This window comes from Sceloporus occidentalis, unplaced genomic scaffold, assembly GCF_023333645.1.
Source record: "Sceloporus occidentalis isolate IW3139 unplaced genomic scaffold, rSceOcc1.0.p SCAF_3, whole genome shotgun sequence".
In the NCBI taxonomy this organism is placed as follows: domain Eukaryota; kingdom Metazoa; phylum Chordata; class Lepidosauria; order Squamata; family Phrynosomatidae; genus Sceloporus; species Sceloporus occidentalis.
Window position 1 is genome coordinate 232,476,588 of NW_028316983.1, and position 17,951 is coordinate 232,494,538.

Genomic DNA, 17,951 nt, shown 5'->3' on the forward strand with positions numbered 1-17,951 from the left:
GCAGTGTACATGCTGAGAAGCAGTATTAGTTTCCTACTAATAGTAGCTTTTCTCAGCTGAATACAAATGAAGTAGATGAGATAGCCTGAAGACAACCTGGATGCATCCCCGATCCAAACACTGGCACCTCATTGACTATATCCTAGTGCGCCAGAGAAATATTCGCGATGTCCGTCATACCCGAGTGATGCCCAGTGAGAATGTCAGACAGATCATCACCTCATAAGATGCAAACTAAATCTTCATTTTCAGTTCAAACCTAAGAGGGGTGGCATCCTAAAGAGGAGACTCCAAGTCAACAATCTTCAACAAGCTGCCATAAGAGACAACTTCCAGGCAAATTTGCAAACAAAACTTGAAGACCATCCTGTAGACTCTTCTCCTACAGTGCTTTGGCAACATATCAAAAACAGCATCCTGCAATCTGTGGAAGAATCCTTAGGGTTCTCCCTTAAGAAAAACAAAGACTGGTTTGATGAAAACAACCAAGAGATCCAGGAGCTGTTGGCAAAGAAGAGAACTGCTCACCAGGCATACCTCGCCCAGCCATCTTGCCATGTAAGAAAAGCAGCCTTTTGCCTCGCATGTAGTCAACTCCAACAAAAACTCCGAGACATTCAGAACGTGGTGGATCAATTTAGCAGAAAAGACACAACGTTGTGCAGATCTGGGTGATTCCAGAGGATTTTATGAAGCTCTTAAAGCAGTGTTTGGACCTACATATCAGATCCAAAGCTCCCTATACAGTACAGATGGACAAACACTAATCACAGATAAAGCTTCCATTCTGAACCGATGGGCTGAACATTTCCAAAGCTTCTTTAGTGCCAACCGAGTAGTCCAAGACTCAGCTATTCAACATATGACACAACAACCGATGAAGAAGGAATTGGACATAGCTCCCACTTTGGAAGAAACCATTAAGGCCATACAGCAGATGAAAAATGGCAAGGCTGCCAGGATTGATGGAATTCCACCTGAAGCCTGGAAACACGGAGGTCATGTACTCCATGCTAAACTCCACGAGCTCCTTGTGAGTTGCTGGGAAAAAGGCGAACTGCCATCAAATCTCCAAGATGCAGTCATCATCACCCTTTACAAGAAAAAAGGAGCAAAATCGGATTGCTCAAACTATCGAGGTATAACACTGCTCTCCGTTGCTGGAAAAATCCTTGCAAGGATACTGCTGAACAGATTAGTCCCTGCTATTGCAGAAGAACTTCTACCTGAAAGCCAATGTGGCTTTAGAGCTAATAGGAGCACTACAGACATGGTATTTGCTCTTAGACAACTGCAACTCTATGTAACATTTGTCGACCTCACCAAAGCCTTCGATACTGTGAGTCGAAAAGGTCTGTGGCAGATCCTGGAACGACTAGGATGCCCCCCCAAATTCCTCAAAATGATCATCCTGCTACGTGAAGGCCAGCAAGGTCAAGTCAGATATGGCGACGCTCTCTTGGAGCCCTTTCTAATAACTAATGGTGTGAAACAAGGTTGTGTTCTCGCTCCAACTCTGTTTACAATCTTCTTCAGCATGATGCTCCAAAGGGCTACGGTAGAGCTCAAAGAAGAAGACGGCATTTATATACGCTACCGTACTGATGGTAGCCTGTTTAACTTAAGCCTCCTGAGGGCCCACACTAAGACTCTAAACTATCTAGTCCATGAGCTGCTTTTTGCTGACGATGCTGCCCTCGTTGCCCATACAGAAGGAGCCCTGCAGCGCCTAACATCTTGTTTTGCAACAGCTGCAGAGCTCTTTGGATTGGAGGTCAGTCTGAAGAAAACGGAAGTTCTCTACCAGCCGGCACCTCAGGAAGAACACCACCATCCCTGCATCACTGTAGGCACATCTGTGCTTAAGTCCGTCCAGCAGTTCACCTACCTGGGAAGCACCATCTCCAAGGCATATAGTGCATTCGGAAGGCTTCACAAAAGAGTCTGGAGTAACAAACACTTGAGGCGAAGCACAAAAATCAGTGTGTATAGAGCCATTGTACTGTCTATTCTCATCTATGGGTCTGAAACATGGGTCACCTATCGCCAACACCTACGACTCCTTGAACGCTTCCATCAGCGCTGTTTACGCACAATTCTAATTATACACTGGACTGACTATGTGTCGAATGTTGCTGTCCTCGAGCAAGCAGGGATCACCAGCATTGAGGCCATGCTATTGAGGACGCAGCTGCGCTGGGCAGGACATATTTCTAGGATGAAGGACCATCGCCTCCCAAAAATAGTATTCTGTGGTGAGCTTGCCATGGGTCAGCATAAGAGGGGTGCCCCAAAGAAGAGATACAAGGACTCCCTGAAACAACATCTCAGGCTTGGCCAAATTAATCACCAACAATGGTCTGTCCTGGCCTTGCATTGGGAGGCACGGAGACGCACTATCCACGATGCTGCAGCCTTTTTCGAAAGCTCACGGAGAACGAGTCTTGAAGAGAAACGACAATGCAGAAAGAACCACAACCCAGAAACATCACCCAAAGAGACTTTCCGTTGTGCTTTCTACAACCGGACCTGTTTGTCCCGGATTGGGCTTTTTAGTCACCAACGCGCATGTACAAAGTGCGGGATGCGTCCTTCCTGAATCTTCGTTTGCGAAGCAAAGCCAGAGAGAGAGAGACGAGACCTGGATAAGCACAAAGTACATTTTATCCAGAATTTTGGAAAGAGTTCCAGAGCTCTGTAGCTTGGTTGAGTCCATGAAATTAGATGCTGATTTGCCTTAATACTGACTTTCTTAGAGCCTAAAATAAAGTATTTTGGTTTCTGAGTGTCTATCCCAGGCCTTTGACTATTTGCAATTAGGTTCTGCTGAATTTAGTTGGCTTTGTGTTTGTTTTTCCTGAATTTCATGAGTGTATATTTGGCAAAGTAATAGTAAGTTATTCTAGGCATTTGCTTTGCCATTATTTCATAAAAGATTTTAATGTTGAGTTTTATGATAGCAGTTGTACTGAAAATTCAGTGACAAGAATCATGGGTCAAAGTACATCCTTGGCAGATGTAGGACAAGAGAAGCAAACGTTATTTTTATAGGGTCTTAGAGATCTTGGAAGCCTGTGGAACAACAGCTTGAATTTTCCTGGCTTCTGGTTTTTGATGCTGTTTCTGATCCTCAAGATTCAGGATGTTATTTTCATAACTTTTCCCCGTTTCCAGAATGATCTGCCACAGCTTGATTTTTAAAAAGAGAAAGGTGTTACTATGAAAAGGATATGCAGAATGATAGCATTATTCAGGATAAATATTTCATTTTTGCAGAATGAGCAGCAGTGCCCACTGAGAATATAATCAGGGAAAAATCATATACCATGAAATGGATAGACAAAAATAGTTTTATTGTATCAGATAATGAGCTTGTTTCTAGTCGTAAAATTAAATTCATCATTTAAGTTGATTAAAAAGTTTCTTCCTTGCGGGGGAAATCCAGTTCAGGCTAAGTATGAGAAAAAATTATCTTTCTGGTAAAAATTAGTTGATTTGTCCTGACAGCACACTGTACTGATGCTCAGATAGTTATAACAAGAACAGTGTCCTGTGTTCCAGAGCTGTGAGGCATGTACTGATTGAAGCAGCATTGATTTTATTGTCAGGCAAGCCATTTACACCCATTTTTTCAGGTCAAGTGGTATCTTTATGCATAATGGCTCAAAGGGAGCCTGGGTTTTGAGGGAACAAACTACCAGCGATTGCCATAGTGTATCTGCCCCTTTTTGGGGCTTCTCAAAGGCACCTACTTGGCTGGTTAGGACAATAGGATGCTGAAGCAGATGCTATTGAACTGGTATGGCTCTTGAGGGTTGGTTCTGCCTGCCTGCCTGCCTGCCTGCCTTTTTTGGTAGCTAAGAATGTATTCCACTGGCTTCAAATCTTGTAGAAGTTACTTTTTTGACTAAAGCTCCCAGAACACCCCAGTCAGAATGCTTAATGGAAAGCTAACTTTCTGAAATCTACTTCTGTTTTCTGCCTCAGCATGCGTGTTTCTTTTTTTACAAATATGAAATGTAAAATATGCACAGAACACAACTCACAGAACACAACACACAATTTTTTTAAGTCCAAGAAATCAGTGTGGGATTGGACTCCATAAACATGTTTTTAACATGCATTGAAAATGATCGAATTCTGATGGAAGAGCATTCCATCTAGGAGATGCCATTGCACTGCCCTATTCCAAATGACTGCCAAGTGGACATCAAGAACATGTGGCATTACCTGAAGCACATTAAAGACCCGGCAGTCACTGGTTTTCTTTGTAGGGCAACCTCCTCAGTGTTAAGGCTGCTGATTCAGAAGATGAATCTTTACTAATGGAGGCTGATGAGGCATGCTATTTAAAATATATTTGGCATACTTTAGCTTGCAGTCCTAAACTCACTTGCAAGAGAATAAATTCCATTGAGAGTAATGGGACTTACTTCTGAATAAATGTGCATAACAGTACACTTAGTACTGCACTGAAAGAATTTAATCATTGTTTACATTTGCATTAACATTGTAGAGACCTACAATCTTGTGAAATAGATTCATTCAGTTTAAAGCTGAGAGAGTATGACTGGTCAAAAAGCAATCCAATAAACTTCATAGCTGAGTAGAGATTTTAATTTATGGCTCTGGATTGTAGTCTAGCACTATCCGCCATGCCACACTGCAGCATTTATGATTTATAAATAAATATAAATATATAAAATTTTTATTTATATACCGCTTTTCTAAAAAATCAAAGCGGTTAACAACAAGTGCAATTCACAACAATAAAGCAACATCAAACATTAAAAACATCTACATCATCTCATAAGCAACAATAACACCAATAGCAATAAAAACCAAAACACATGACAGCTCAACAATGCTGTCTGGAGGAGAAGGGGAGCATCACAGGAGTCAGAAGTCAGGGTATGCCTGCTCGAAGAGGTGTGTTTTCAACCCCTTCTTGAAGCGGTCTAAGGAGGTGGCCGAGCGTAGCTCGTCGGGAAGCGAGTTCCAGAGTTTTAGGGCCGAGCTGGAGAAGGCCCTCTGGGTGGTGGTAGCCAATCTGACCTCTGGAACCTTCAATAAAGGTTCCCGGCAGATCTGAGTGTGCGGGGCGGATTGTATGGGGAGAGGCGGTCCTCTAAGTACCCTGGGCCCAAGCCATTTAGGGCTTTATAGGGGATAACCAACACCTTGTATTGCGCCCGGAAGCGAATAGGCAGCCAATGAAGGTCTTTAAGGACTGGTGTTATGTGACTGGCCCTGGATGTGCCAGTGACCAGTCTTGCTGCCATATTCTGCCCCACTTGCAGCTTCCGGGTATGGTACAAGGGTTGCCCCATGTAGAGCGCATTGCAGAAATCCAAACGAGAGGTTACCAGAGCATGTACTATTGTTTCAAGGTCCCCCCGGCCCAGGTAGGGACGCAGCTGGCGTATCAGCCGAAGCTGATAACAGGTGCTCCTGATCGTTGCATCCACCTGAGATGTTAGGTGGAGCGACGAGTCAAGGAGCACCCCCAGACTGCATACTGAGTCCTTCACAGGAAGCGTGATCCCGTTCAGGACAGGTGGAAACACTGCGATCCCTGGGCCAGGAGAACCTATCACAAGTACTTCCGTTTTTCTCTGGATTCAGGCTGAGTCTGTTTTCCCTCATCCAGCCCATTACCGATTCCAGGCAGGCCACGAGAGGAGAGATGCCAACCTTGGTCACTGCATCAGTCGGAGACATAGAGAAGACTATTTGGGTGTCATCAGCGTACTGATAACCCCGCGCCCCATGCCTCTGGATGATCTCTCCCAGCGGTTTCATGTAAATGTTAAAGAGCATGGGGGACAGAATGGCTCCTTGAGGGACACCAGATGTAAGCGCCCTCTTATCGGAGCACATGTCCCCCAGCTGCACCATCTGGAACCTCCCGGAGAGGTAGGAACGGAACCACTGGAGCACAGTGCCCCCGATTCCCAACTCTTCCAGGCGCTCCAGAAGGATACCATGGTCTATGGTATCGAAAGCCGCTGAGATGTCTAAGAGCACTAACAGGGACACGCTACCCCTGTCCATGCCCAGACGGAGATCATCCACCAAGGAGACCATGGCAGTCTCAACCCCGTAACCCGCCCGAAAACTGGTTTGAAATGGGTCTAGATAATCCGTTTCATCCAAGATCTATTGAAGCTGGATTGCAACCGCCCTCTCGATCACCTTCCCCAAAAATGGCAACAGCGATACTGGCCGATAATTATTATGCATCAGGGGGTCGAGGGAGGGCTTTTTTAGCAAGGGTTTTACAATGGCCAATTTCAAGCTAGATGGAAATTGCCCATCCCTCAGTGATGTATTAATTATACGGTGTAACATAAAAGTTACTTCCGTACCCCCCTGAGCCGCTAGCCATGAGGGACAGGGATCGAGGGAGCAAGTCGTTTTCCTAACACTTCTAAGGATCTTGTCCACATCCTTGGTACTAACAGACTCAAAGTGATCCAGTATAATCGAGTCCACAGAGGCTTTGGAGACCTCTACTCTAGTATCTGCTCTAATGCTAGCATCAAGACCTTCCCTTAGCCGAGAGGTTTTATCCGCGAAGAAGTTGTTAAACTGGTCACAGCAGGCTTTGGATGGTTCAAGAATAGGGTTCGGGGCAGGAGGGAGCCGGGTAAGCCTCCTCACTACCCTGAACAGCTCTGCTGGACACGACTCCGCAGACGCAATACGTGCAGCAAAGAACTCGTTCTTTGCTGCACTTATCGCCTCTCCGTAGTCCTTCAAAAGACGGTCTAGGAGAGCCTTGTCAGCTAGGAGCTGGTATTTCTGCCAGTCGCGCTCTAGCCGTCGCAGCACCCGCTTCCATGCCCGGAGATCTTCCGTGTACCAGGGCTTCCTTTTGGAAGCAGGTCTGAGAGGGCGCTTGGGAGCGATACTGTGTATAGCCCTGGAGAGATCAGTGCCCCAGGTGTTAGTCAGGGCATCAACAGAGTCGCTGTCATTTCCAACCATATACCCCTCTAGGGCTTCCTGGAACCTTTTGGGTTCCATCAGCCTTCAAGGGTGGACCATTCTAATAGCTCCACCACCCCCGGGAGGGATCTGGGTAGATGCCTTGATTTTTGCCTCCACCAGGAAATGATCCGTCCATGACAGGGCAGAAATATTAGTTATTTCCACCCACGGAATTTCCATGTCGGTACAAAAAACCATATCAAGTGTATTACCCGCAGAATGCGTCGGCCCCGATACCAGTTGTGACAGTCCCATGGCTGTCATGGTATCCATTAATTCCCGAGTCGCACCTGATGGAACATAGTTGGCCGCGAAGGGGATGTTGAGGTCCCCCAGGACCAAAAGCCTGGGGGACTCCAGCACCAGCTCTGAGACCAACTGTGTCAGCTCGGTCAGGGAGTCTGTTAGCGCACGGGGTGGCCGACAGACCAACAGAATCCCTAAACTGTCCCTGGCCTTCAGGGTCAGGTAAATACACTCAATAAAGGAAGTTTGTCGAACATGGTTCCTGGTTAGAGACAAGGTGTTCTTATGAACCAAGGCAACACCCCCCCCCCCCCGCCCACCTAACCTGGTCTGGTCCTTCACTGAGTACCCGGCAGGTAGGGCCTGAGCCCACACAGCTTCCCCTTCAGGCCCAAGCCAGGTCTCAGTTATGCAAGCCAGGTCGCAGTTGTTATCCTCGAGCAGGTCGTGGATGATGTGGGTCTTGTTCTTAACCGACCTGGCATTGCACAGGAGCAGAGACAGGGTTTATGGTACGGTTGGAATGACCCTCAGATCTCTTTGGTTAGAAGAGGGATAGGAAGGGGAGATAGATATTAAGCATCGATCTCGCCTTCCCCTGTAATGCTGATCCACTCTTCTACCGCCATACCTCCCCCTGCCCCACACTACCTCAATAGGAGCCCCGATCGTGCCAAAAGAGTTACCCTCTGCCTCCCCAACCGAAACACTCCCAACATCCATACCCTCCCCCTCCCCCCACAGTACAACAATAAATGCAGAGAGGAGATACAGCAATCATTCTCTCTGCAAAAGCTGTCAGGGTTCGGCTCCCCCGCCTTCCGCACAGTCACCGGTGTGCAAAACTGCGCAACTGCGAAGGTGCGCTGAGGTGGAGTCCGGAGTAGCAGTCCGTGGGCGACTCCTGGGCTGGTGCGCAGTTGCGCACCTCTCACAACCCAGAAGCCGCCCGACAGCAACACTCAGCAGTCCCGGAGGCAAAAGGGGGTTGTGACGGAGGAGGGGACCAGGCAGGCTGGCTTTGTACACGCCGCTGCCCCGGCGCGCCCCTCTCTCCGCCTTCCCCCAGGTGTTCCTCGTTCCCCCAAGGTCCGCTGGTGAAAACGCTGAGGTGGAATCTGGAGTAGCGGTCTGTGGGCGACTCCTGGGCCGGTGCGCAGTTGCGCACCTCTCACAACCCAGAAGCCGCCCGGCAGCAACACACAGCAACACTCAGCAGTCCCGGAGGCAAAAGGGAGAAGCTGCTCTCACCAGCTCCTCCCTCCCTCAGGGCGCCGTTCAGGGGCAAGGCAAAGTCCTCCCCACAGCTGGAAGCTCTCCTGCCCAGGTGTCAGGGGGCATGCGTTGGCGTCCTTCAGGGCCCGGCAAGCAGGGATTTTATAGAGGAGAAGCCGCTCTCACCAACTCCTCCCTCCCTCAGAGGCGCCGTTCGGGGGCAAGGCAAAGTCCTCCCCACAGCTGGAAGCTCTCCTGCCCAGGTGTCAGGGGGCATGCGTTGGTTAGTTAAAGCCAGAGTTCTTTTTGATACTTCTGCCCATAAATTGTGGGGTGGAGTTACATAAGTATATTCTAGCACTATGTCAGCTCATTAAGAGGGAGGATAGTTATACCTCTGAGAAGATTTTTCTCCCTCCCATTTCATAACTGATCACGTGAAGACCTTTTCTGAACTTTGCAAAGAAGTCAGATAAAGGAGGCAAAGAACATTTTTATATATTGAAAGATAAACAGAAAGTGTATTTTCTCTCTAACCGAGAGGCGGGGGGAAATCTGCAGTTCTTTTGCAAAGCTTCTGGCTTCTACATCTAATTTTCTATTTCATTTTAGATACTGTCTAGACAACAGAAGAGCTTTGGAAAGAGATGTGGGATTTGCTGAACTTCAGACTCGTCTTATCCGATATGAAACTCAGACTACCTGCACAAAAGAGTGCTGCCCTATCCCATCTGTTTTGAGTCCTCTGCCATCTCCTGCAGTTTTGTCGGAGCCCGGCAGCATCCCTGATGGGGAGTCTTTACAAAGGGAGCTCCAAACAGAGGCTTCCAGACCAAAACGCAGATCAAAAGACCCAGATGGCCTTTATCCCAATAAGAGGTGATAATACTACTTTTTTAAAAAAAGTAATTTGAGACCTTTTTTGTGTAAATTCAACTCTCATTCATTCAAAATAATGGGTTTCATGTAGCAAAGCTAGCTAAATGTTCAGAAGATCTTAATCCCTTTCTTGCTAATTCCTCCCCATCTCTTCCTATATTTTTTCATGTGTGATAACCTTTTCTTTGTATTGAAAATATTGAAAGGAGACCTGAAGGCATTTTCACCTAACCCCCATTGGTTTGCATCCTGCAGAGTATGAGCTGACACTGTTCCATCAAAGTGATTCCATTAATTCTCTTCGTCTGACACAAAAAATGCCCAGAAACCAAAATGTGTATTTTTTACTCTGCTTTCAAACTGATAGTTTTCAGTTGCTGGTATGTGATGTTATTTTAGGTTTTTACAGGCAAATCAAGCACAATGTACAATTTAATGTCTCTAAAATCTGTTTTGCTTCCTCCACGCCTCTTTCTAGATTAGTCAAATCTGAAAGCACAGAGTCTCTCTTGTCCCAGGGGAGCGTAAGTAATGGGAGTCGCCATTCAGGAGTTGTCACAAGACAATGCCTGGAGACATCTGTCCCTCTGCCATCTCTAGCTGTCAAACAGTCTCAGCATCAGGTGCACCAAGTAACCCCCAAGAACAAGTCAGCAAATCAGAGGTGTGGTAAAGAGCCAGAAACATCAAAACCCATGAAGGAATCAAGGTCTCAGAAGCATATACGGGTAAAGTACTTTTCAGGATAATTGAAAAGAGAGATTTATTTATTTATTCTCCTTTTGCCTTTTCTGGATTGAATAAGTGAGATCAAAGTATGGGTTCAATCTGTTAGAGCTAAAGACACCACAAAATGTCAATTAGAAACTCCTAACTTTGCACTCCATCCAGTCTGCCTTTAGAATTTTGCATGAAATGTTCTTACTGCTCCTGTTGCTTTGAGATCTTGCTTTTTCACAGACTGGTGGACCAGGGGAATGTATTTTGGCTGATTCCAGGCATTAATTTCAACTTTGTGAGTTTTGCTGTAGACACCTACCTTGCCTGCAATTCATCACTGCAGTAGCAAGCAGACACGCCCCCCTTTCTGTTGCAGCAAATCTAATGTTATGATGTGTATCTCCTGTGTGCATTGTTCTAACAATAAAATTCTGGTTTTTGAATTACTGTGCCACCAAATACAGTAGCATGGGCTCCAAGTAGGCAAAAGCAGCTCAATGTGCTGGATGTGGCCTCATGAGATGTACTGGCTGCTCCTCTTTCATGGTATTTGTGAAGCCAAAGGATAGTTATGGGGCAAGGTGTGCTGCAAGTACATAGGACAAGAGACAGCCCTCAGGTGACCAGTTAGAGCAGGGTTAGTCTTAACAGTGGCACTACTGTCACACATTTAAAATGTTCAATAATATAGAACTAATGCACCATTCTGAAAAAATTGGAAAACTTTATGCAGTTGTGTTATAATATGTACACTTTCCCCAGATGGAGAATAAGCTCAGTACAGGAAAGTATAACATATGAATCAGCTTTAAGTAATTAATCAAAGGGGGAAAGAAATTAAAAGCAGCTCAACAACAGCATCAGTGAAAGGAAAATCTAAACAAGCATGTTATGAGATGGTTTTTAAAAACCCTAGTGTTTAGCAATACTGTGAATAATCATCAAAGGACAATATGAATATTTTATTCAGCTTCCTGTGAAGAAGGTAAACAAGCAATCTGTACCTTCAGATGAAGGAAATCTAAACAGCTTTTCCATTTCTTGCTCCAGCATATGAGGTCCACTTTGTGCATTGTATCTTTTATTGGACAATTAAATGGTTTGGCTGATATAAAGCTGAGAATGCATGTTTGCTAATATGTGTAAGATAAAAATATCATGTTGTTGTTTCTTGTTGAATATGTATTCACTGACAAACATATCTATAACATATAAAATGGCTCCAGTCCGGACTCTATAGTGGGATCAAAGAGAGAATTGCTGGTGTCCACTTCATTTTGGAGGGTTATTCTATTTAGATTAAAATGCTGATTTAGCAGTAGAGTATATGATTTAGTATGCCTTTCCACAATAAAATTTATGGCATAAATTGTGCTTTTTCCCTGCTCCAAGATGCTGAAGGAGGTGGTGACAAAAACCCTTGGGAAGCATGGCATTGGTGAAGATCACAAGTGCTTTGTAACTTGCAGCCAGCGTCTATTTGAAATATCCAAGTGTTATTTAAAGGTACTTGAGTTTTTCATGTTTTCCCACACCCAGAATAGCAAATGACTGTGTATGTTTTAATATACTGATAACCAAAAATGCAGAAAGTGACAAGAGGAAGTGTGGGATGTGTAATGTGTTCTGCACAGTAGAGCACCTGTAAATTTCCTGCAGCATGCTTATTGTTTGTATTTTTTCCCCTGGGTGGGGCAAAACCCTTCATGTCGTCAAATTTCAGGGTTTGAGAATATAGGTCTGAATGCAGCTTTGCTTCCTAACAGCCCAGCTAAAAATAGTAGGAGCCTCATAAACCTAGCTATTGCTGTTGGTTTTCTTCTCCCCCTTGGGCTAGAGTATAGGAAGATAACTTATTACCAGTCCAAGTAGTTTATTTCGGATAAACTCTTTGTTCACATAGTAAACTTTCTGTCACTTGTCACTTTCCACTCACCTGTTTGTCACACCTGTGCACAACTAAACATTCTAGATAAATACTTGAGTGGTTGTTTGTTTTGTTTTTGTTTGTTTTGTTTTTTGTTTTTTTTACATCTGCACATAAAAACTTGTGAAGTGATGTTAGATAAAAGTTTGCAGAACTTAGGTTATAATGTGAATCATTCTCTATTGTGGTTTCTATTCTGTGTATGTACAAAGCAGCATGAAAGTGTTAAGCTGGCAAGTGTAAGAGCCTTATGCTTTTGATCATCTTCACAGCTTTGCAACTTAAGAGCTGTTCAGAAATCAGAGGCATAAATTGCCCATGGTAGAACTCTGGGATAACTCTGCCTCCACACTGATCTCTGCTAGCCCACATGGCATGCTGTATAAATTTTGGCATGGTGTGAATAATGCTTTCAGTCAACATGGAAAATTCTTGCAGTGTACTCTCTCTCTCTCTTTCTCTCTGTGGACATATCCACACTTTACAGTTTAAAGTGCTAATCCACTAGTGCATTGAACTTTCATGCTAACAAATGCAGAGACTCAGTCTCTTCTATAGATAGGCAGAAACTGATAGACTGTATTACTGTCAGGATTGAGCCAAACCTTCTTACTGTGTTACAAAGCCATTCCCCTTTTTGCCGCTACCCTTCTTAGTCCTATTTTCCTCTTTATGTGCCTATTTGCATCTGCTGTTTGCAAACATTGTTGATCCTATTGGTAAACCATGGGATTTCATCCATGATATCACAATGGTATCTATGACACATCTAGCGTCTTGTCACAGACATTCATGAACACAATTTTGCGGCTCACAATAATGAACTTGAATAATTGGCAATATGAACAGAAAAGATCCAGATGTGTGAGAGCAACGGATAAAAATTGTGCTAAGAAGACTGAGTAACCAGGGGTATAATATGGTCAATAAATGATATTTTAAAATATCTTGCATGGCTATGAAATGTCAAATTTAAGAAAAGCTCAGAACATTTTATTGCCCTCTAGCTTGTTAAATTTAAGCATTGAGATCATGAGCTGGCACATTATAAAGTATTACATTTCATGTTTAGGATCTGAAAACATCTAGAGGTCTGTTTGATGAAATGAAGAAAGCTGCTAACAGCAATGTTAAACAGGTGATCCTCATTTATGTCTTTGTGTGTATGTGTAAAAAAAATGCTTCCTACACAAGATAGTATTACAAATTACAAAGATTTGCCATGAGCTCCTCGCTTTCCTTCCTTATTATAGCAGCACTGGGTCATTGTTTTTGGTCTGAATTAGGTTAGCAGAAATGTATTTGCACTGGACTGCTGAATGAATCTGAAGAAATATTCATCCCCTTAGTACTGATTTGTTGAATTTTACCTGAGTATTAAAGGGCTACTGTAGTGTAGTGGTTTGAGTGCTAGACTAGAACTCTGGGAATACTAAGGCGGGTTACAGACTGCCGAAAAGCAGTGGCCTGCACCTGCCCCTTTCCCCACCGGATCGGGGCCTCAGTGGCCAGAGCAGCAGCTGCTGAGGCCCCAATCCGCCACTTTCCAGGCTGCGGGGAAGTGGCAAAAGGCCCCTTCCCCGAGGCCTGGAAAGGGGTGTCCTTGGGGCTTCAAGCCCCAAGGACACCCCGCGGAGGCGGGGAGGAGGAGAAAGGGGCCGCTTGGCCCCTTTCTCCCTTGCGTCGCTGGGCGCAGCCATCTAAAGGCTGCACCCAGCGATGCAAGACCAAGAAGGAGCTCCGTTTTGGAGTTCCTTCCTGCTCCGACGAAAGGGCGCATTAAGTGCCCTCGTGCGGAGCAATGGCGTCACGTCCGCGCCGCCTCCTTTGGAGGTGGCGCTTTCATGACGCCATCATGGCGGCCCCCTTGTAGATGGGGCGCCGCCATCTTGTACGTCCTCCGGATGTATTAGGCTTGGGGGCGTCAAGAAGTGACGCCCCTTTTTAAATTTAGGACGTCCTGAGGACGTCCCTTATGGCGGTGTGTAACCCGCCTAAGATTTGAATCCTGGCTCGGTCATGGAAATGCACCTGGTGACTTTAGGCAGTTCACATTTTCTTAGCCTCAGAGGAAGGCAAAGGCAAACCCTCTCTGAACAAATTCTGCCAAGAAAACCCCATGATAGGTTTGGTTCACCTTAAGGTCAAGAAAAAAAAAACCTTGAAGGCAAACAGCAACAATTGGTCTTATGGATTGGTGAGAATTTCCTTTAAGTTCTTATCAGAATTTGCTAAAATTAGTAACATTTAAGTGAAACAGACCAATTTGCCTATCCCTAGTTGTCATGAGGTTTTTAAAAAATTATTTTCCCAGCATAAAACCTGTCCTGCTTTTATCAGTCAACATGATTCAGGAATAGGTTATACACTCTGAAGATCCTTCAGTCATAAAGAATCATTCCAGCATCTATTAGATTCAGCTTTCTGCAGTGCATCATGCAGCTGCATCTCAAAACATAGAACATAAACTGTACTGAATCAGACCTAAGACCTCCTTACTCCAGCATTGTGTACCTACCCAAATGTACACAGTGGTAAACCAGGCATACCCATGGAAAAGTGCATCAGCAGGACATGAATAATAGCTATTTTGAGCCATAGTCATGATGACTAGTAGTATCATTTATGAATGTGTCTTTCTTTGAAAGTTGTCAAGGTTGATGGTGATCAAATTCCATAGTTTTAACTATGCACTGTACAATGAAGTATATCTTTTTTATCTGTTCTTGTATCTTCATTCAGCTTGATCAGGGGTGGGGAGAAGGAAAGATTTTCTTTTTCTCCAGACCCTGGATATAAAATTATATATGCTATGTAAACTATCAAGATTTATTTGGCATATGTATACTGCATCTAATGAAGTGGGCTGCAGTCCATGAAAGCATGTGCCAAATAAAACTTGTTAATCTTTCATGTGTTGTTGGTTGTCTTTGCTATGACAGACTTAAACAGCTACCCTGCTGCAAATGCTATGGATTTCTTTCATATCCCCCTTTATCTGAACTTTTTTTCTTAGCCACCAAAGTAACATTTTGTTAAACCTATTTATTTTATTTCTGTGTTTACCTCTAACACATATTCACAGGTGATTGAATGGGTTTTGGAGAAGACCAAGGATGAATGACATTGTCCAGAGCCCTTGATGTTCTGTGAAGAGCTTCTTATGAGTGAGCACAGCGCATTAAATGGACGGCTTGGAGAGCCTTGGTAATATAATTCAGGTGGTGAAAAACCTAGTATCTGCAGCATATCTGTGATATTAAAAATTACCTTGAAGTGCGCCACTCTTTGTAAATAGCATGTATTTATTATGCCACACTGCATAACAGCGTACAATAAATCTCCTTTGCTTTTTATGTGTGTTTGTATCTCGACTGTCATTTAAATATTTTGTCCATCTGTTACACTAACTTGGTGTGTTCTCTAAAGAGTCCAAAACAAAGACCACACTAAGGTTTTGTACCAACTACCTGATGCACCAACTACCTTGAGTAGCGTTTGAAAAAAAAACTAAAACACTTAATATTTCTTTAATTGTTCCTCTAGAATGCACATGTTATTGAACTCATTTTGACCAAGTTTGAGATTTAGACTTAGGTTGATAACCTGAACATTTTTGTGAAAGTTTGCGGCTGAATTTCAAACTTCATCTTTATGTGGGGGGAGGGGAACTTACTGGTTTTGGTCCATTTTTCACATACTGTAATATAGTATGAAATAAATTACAGTAGAGTCTCGATTATCTGCCCTTCGATAATCCTACATTCCAGATTATCCGACATTGCTGATCAGTGATTTCTTTACATTTTCAGAGGTCTAAATTGTTTATACAGTACGTGTCAGCGCAACTGCTGGGGTCCAACAACCCTTGTCAGCAACTCAAACGAGTCCTGGGGTTAAATCAGACCCTTGGAGCAGAGCTGGCAAATTTCCAGAAGCCGAAGCGTGGCTCCCAGAGTCCAATTGGGATGACAGCAACTGGATGTCTTCCAGAAACTGCAACAATGCAGGAACCTCCAGAGACACACAGCAAACCGATGCTGTAGCTTCTTCTGATAAACCACCAGAGAAACAAAAATCCCCAAAGTGCTCTTTATTAACAGTGCTATAATACAAAACTAGATCTCTCAAACTCCAAAACATACCAATCCAACTCCTACTTCAAACCCACACCACACCCTTGCAACCCCTGGGTTTATATAGACTCCAGACCATGTGGTCTCCCTAACCCAGTGAGTTCAGGTGTGTAGCCATGCCATGTGTCTCCTCTGCAATCCAGACACATGTTTCATCATCCATGGCTACGTGCACTTGAACACTGAAGAGTCTTTGACACAATGAGCTTCAGCTGTGCTAGATCAGCCTTGCCACTCTGCTGAAGGCTCATGGCCAAACACACACACATCAAGCATTTCCCTGTGTGCTGTGTTTTAACCCTTCAAATCCTGACAGTACGTACTGTACATTACAATGTTGATCAGTGATTTCTTTACATTTTCAGAGGACTGTTTATACATTACAGTGTTGTTACTGTATTGTGACTGCAACATTACTTTTACTGTTATTGCAGTAAAACTTCAATATGTTTGCAATTCATAGTGATTTCAAGGCTTTTCTTGGACCCTCTGGATTATCCAACATTTTCAGCTATCCAACTATCAGCCCGTACATTTATGTCAGATAATCGAGACTCTACTGTATAACAATTGTAGGTCTACAAATCACACTTTCGTGTTTTTTGTGTTTTTTTTAAATTATAAATGAACCATCATCATCAACCCAGGCAATGCCAGATAACAGAATAATAAAGGACTTTTAAAAAAGGAATATCTTTTTTTCTAGTTCTCATGATTTAAAGGTGCTTAACCCTGTAAACATGTTCTGTGTGGTTAACAAACTAGACATATTTTTTTTCTGATGAAGGCAAGAGCCATCTTGAACTCTATTGAAATAAATTGTCAACAATTTTCACTTGCCTTGAAGAAACCTGAAAGGAACTGAAATGTAATCAAAATACTCTTCCTTTATATAACCAAAATCCTTTAGTTAGACCCAACGACACACTCGCAGATGAATCAGAGATTCAAATGGCAGAATGCCACAGCAGTAAAGTATGAAGCAAGGGACTCTGCCATTTAAGCTACATAATTCTGTAGCTGGCCTATTTTGTGCTGAACCTACTCTGCTCACACTTCTGTCAATTCTGTGTCACGTCATGAAGGTCATTTCCTTGTACTGTGATACTTCCAGAATGTTCACCATCTCATCCTAGAAATCTATCCCAATCTCAGATACTGAGCATCTTAACTCCCACTGAAGAGTTCAACTCTATATGTGTTTCTGATTGTTTCTCAGCAATTTTCACTGTGATTAAATGTACTTGTCATGAATCCAAATGGATAAACAACTTGTCCTGGGGTCAGCTGTGACTGATTTTAGTTAGTGTCTTAGGCGCGTTACAGACCGCCCCTTTGGGGTGGCCTTGTCAGGGATTTGAAGGGTTAAAACACAGCACACAGAGAAATGCTTGATGTGTGTGTGTTTGGCCATGAGCATTCAGCAGAGTGGCAAGGCTGATCAGCACATCTGAAGCTCATTGTCTCAAGGACTCTTCAGTGTCCAAGTGCACGTAGCCATGAATGATGAAACATGTTTCTGGATTGCACAGGAGACACATGACATGGTTACACACCTGAACTCACTGGGTTTGGGAGACCACATGGTCTGGAGACTATATAAACCCCGAGGCCCTGATCCGCCGCTTTGCAGGCCGCTTCCCCGTGGCCTGGAAAGGGGTGTCCTTGCCCCAAGGACACCTGAAGGCGGCAGGAAGGAGGAGAAAGGGGCCACTCAGCCCCTTTCTCCCTTGCGTCGCTGGTGCAGCCGTCTAAAGGCTGCGCCAGCGATGCAAATCACGGAAGGAGCTCCGTTTCGGAGCTCCTTCTAGCACCGCGGAAAGGGCGCTGTATGC

The 17,951-nt window shown here is 44.2% G+C and overlaps 1 protein-coding gene across 3 annotated transcripts in view; it reads left to right on the forward strand.

Annotated features, from left to right (window-relative positions):
* Positions 1-15,336, forward strand: part of MTBP (MDM2 binding protein) — a 42,154-nt gene extending 26,818 nt beyond the window's left edge. For all 3 annotated transcript variants that reach the window (XM_089517888.1, XM_089517889.1, XM_089517890.1), the window contains 5 exons: positions 9,067-9,333; positions 9,812-10,061; positions 11,446-11,559; positions 13,053-13,118; positions 15,066-15,336. In XM_089517888.1, coding sequence (XP_089374014.1) covers positions 9,067-9,333; positions 9,812-10,061; positions 11,446-11,559; positions 13,053-13,118; positions 15,066-15,104 — 736 coding nt within the window. In that variant the 3' untranslated portion in view covers positions 15,105-15,336. The remainder of the gene's footprint in view (positions 1-9,066; positions 9,334-9,811; positions 10,062-11,445; positions 11,560-13,052; positions 13,119-15,065) is intronic.
* The last annotated feature ends 2,615 nt before the right edge of the window (positions 15,337-17,951 follow it).